The sequence below is a fragment of the Palaemon carinicauda genome, chromosome 14 (genome assembly GCF_036898095.1).
Source record: "Palaemon carinicauda isolate YSFRI2023 chromosome 14, ASM3689809v2, whole genome shotgun sequence".
Lineage (NCBI taxonomy): Eukaryota > Metazoa > Arthropoda > Malacostraca > Decapoda > Palaemonidae > Palaemon > Palaemon carinicauda.
In genome coordinates, this window is record NC_090738.1 from 90,262,241 (window position 1) to 90,264,031 (window position 1,791).

Genomic DNA, 1,791 nt, shown 5'->3' on the forward strand with positions numbered 1-1,791 from the left:
ATCGGGGGAGTTGTGGGGGAGGGGGGATTTAGGTGTACACAAATATAGCATAATCTTAGCGGAAGAGAATATTTTGTCAGTTCTAAATCCCAAGAAAAGAATTTAAATATTAAACGTGGGAAGTAAACTATGGTTTATTCTTTAAGTTTTATATTATTACTTCTTATAAAAAGTCTATTTATTTCCCTATTTCCTTTCCTCAGTGAACTATTTTCCCTGTTGAAGCCCTTGGGCTTGTAGCAACCTGCTTTTTTTCAAGCTTAACTAATAATAATAATAATAATAATAATAATAATAATAATAAAGTACATAAAATTGTATAGAAGTTAAAGGTAAGTTTGAATTCACTCTGATTTTTTTATTAAAATAAGTAGATGATCAAATGATGGAAATGAGTTTCTGCGTACCGTTTTAAAATCTCAAAATGTAAAGAAAAGTCAAGATTCAGGGTTAAACCATGAGTTACTTAGCTCTTGATAACATTTTTTGTCATCATTTACCGGGAGATCACATCTTTATATAAAGAATCTCTTTGAATATTTCAGTAGAGCACCTTAACTAATTATTGTTTTCCTTATTTTCTCCAAAGATTCTTAGATCCTATCAATCTAACTTGTAATATTTATAAAAAAAAACCTGGGCAACAATTTTGATTAAAAATTCATATCCTCTTCCTAATTTTCATCAACATCACAGTTTTTTATTTCTCACGCTACTTCTTTATTTTATGATTCCGAACATCTTCAGATTAATAAAAACTCAACACCAGAATATTTCTCTTTCTCTTATATTTCTTCTTCTTCTTCTTCTTCCACCAGAGTTTCTTGAGATTGGCAAAAAACTCTACACCAAAATACGTCTTCTTCATCTTCTTCTTCTTCTTCTTCTTCTTCTTCTTCTTCTTCCAGAATATCTTGAGATTAGCAAAAACTCAGCACCAGAATACTGCTTCTTCTTCTTCTTCTTCTTCTTCTTCTTCTTCAAGAGTATCTTGAGATTAGCAAAAACTCATCACCAGAATACTTCTCTTCTTTTTCTTTTCCTTCTTCAAGTGTATCTTGAGATTAGAAAAAAACTCTACACCAGAATACTTCTTCTTCTTCTTCTTCTTCTCCTTCTTCTTCCAGAGTATCTTGAGATTTGCAAAAAAAAAAAAAAAAAAAAAAAAAAAAAAAAAAAAAAAAAAAAACTGTACACCAGCCTACATTTCTTCTTCTTCTTCTTCTTCTTCTTCTTCTTCTTCTTCTTCTTCTTCTTCTTCTTCTTCTTCTTCTTCTTCAAGAGTATCTTGAGATTGGCCAAAAAAATAAAAAAAAATTTAAAAAATGTACACCAGACATCATCTCTTCTTCCTTCTTCTTCTTCTTTACTTAATGACACCCAAGACCACGGAACCCAAAATTCCCTCGAGCTCTCTTTTTATATTTCGTGAATTACGCAAAATACCAAAGTGGGTGATGAGGACCATTTGATTCAGTTTACCACTCGTAATTGCTTAACTCCAGTGAAGGAGACATTGCTGTAGGAATGTTCGCCTTCGTTCCTATTTAGATATATATATATATATATATATATATATATATATATATATATATATATATATATATATATATATATATATATATATATATATATATATATATATATATTTTAAAAATAAATATCGAGCAATAAATCTCTTTTGATGTATATTGTAGTACTTACTTATAAGAATTTCTGGACAGAAAATCTGCTATCGACTACACGATCCATGCTTTACTTGAGTCGAAAACTATAATAAAAAGTAAATCA

The 1,791-nt window shown here is 29.2% G+C and overlaps 1 protein-coding gene across 1 annotated transcript in view; it reads left to right on the forward strand.

The window, feature by feature from the left end:
• Positions 1 to 995, forward strand: part of LOC137652873 (uncharacterized) — a 9,454-nt gene extending 8,459 nt beyond the window's left edge. The window contains exon 2 of the mRNA XM_068386267.1: positions 819 to 995. Coding sequence (XP_068242368.1) covers positions 819 to 995 — 177 coding nt within the window. The remainder of the gene's footprint in view (positions 1 to 818) is intronic.
• Positions 996 to 1,791: the final 796 nt, after the last annotated feature.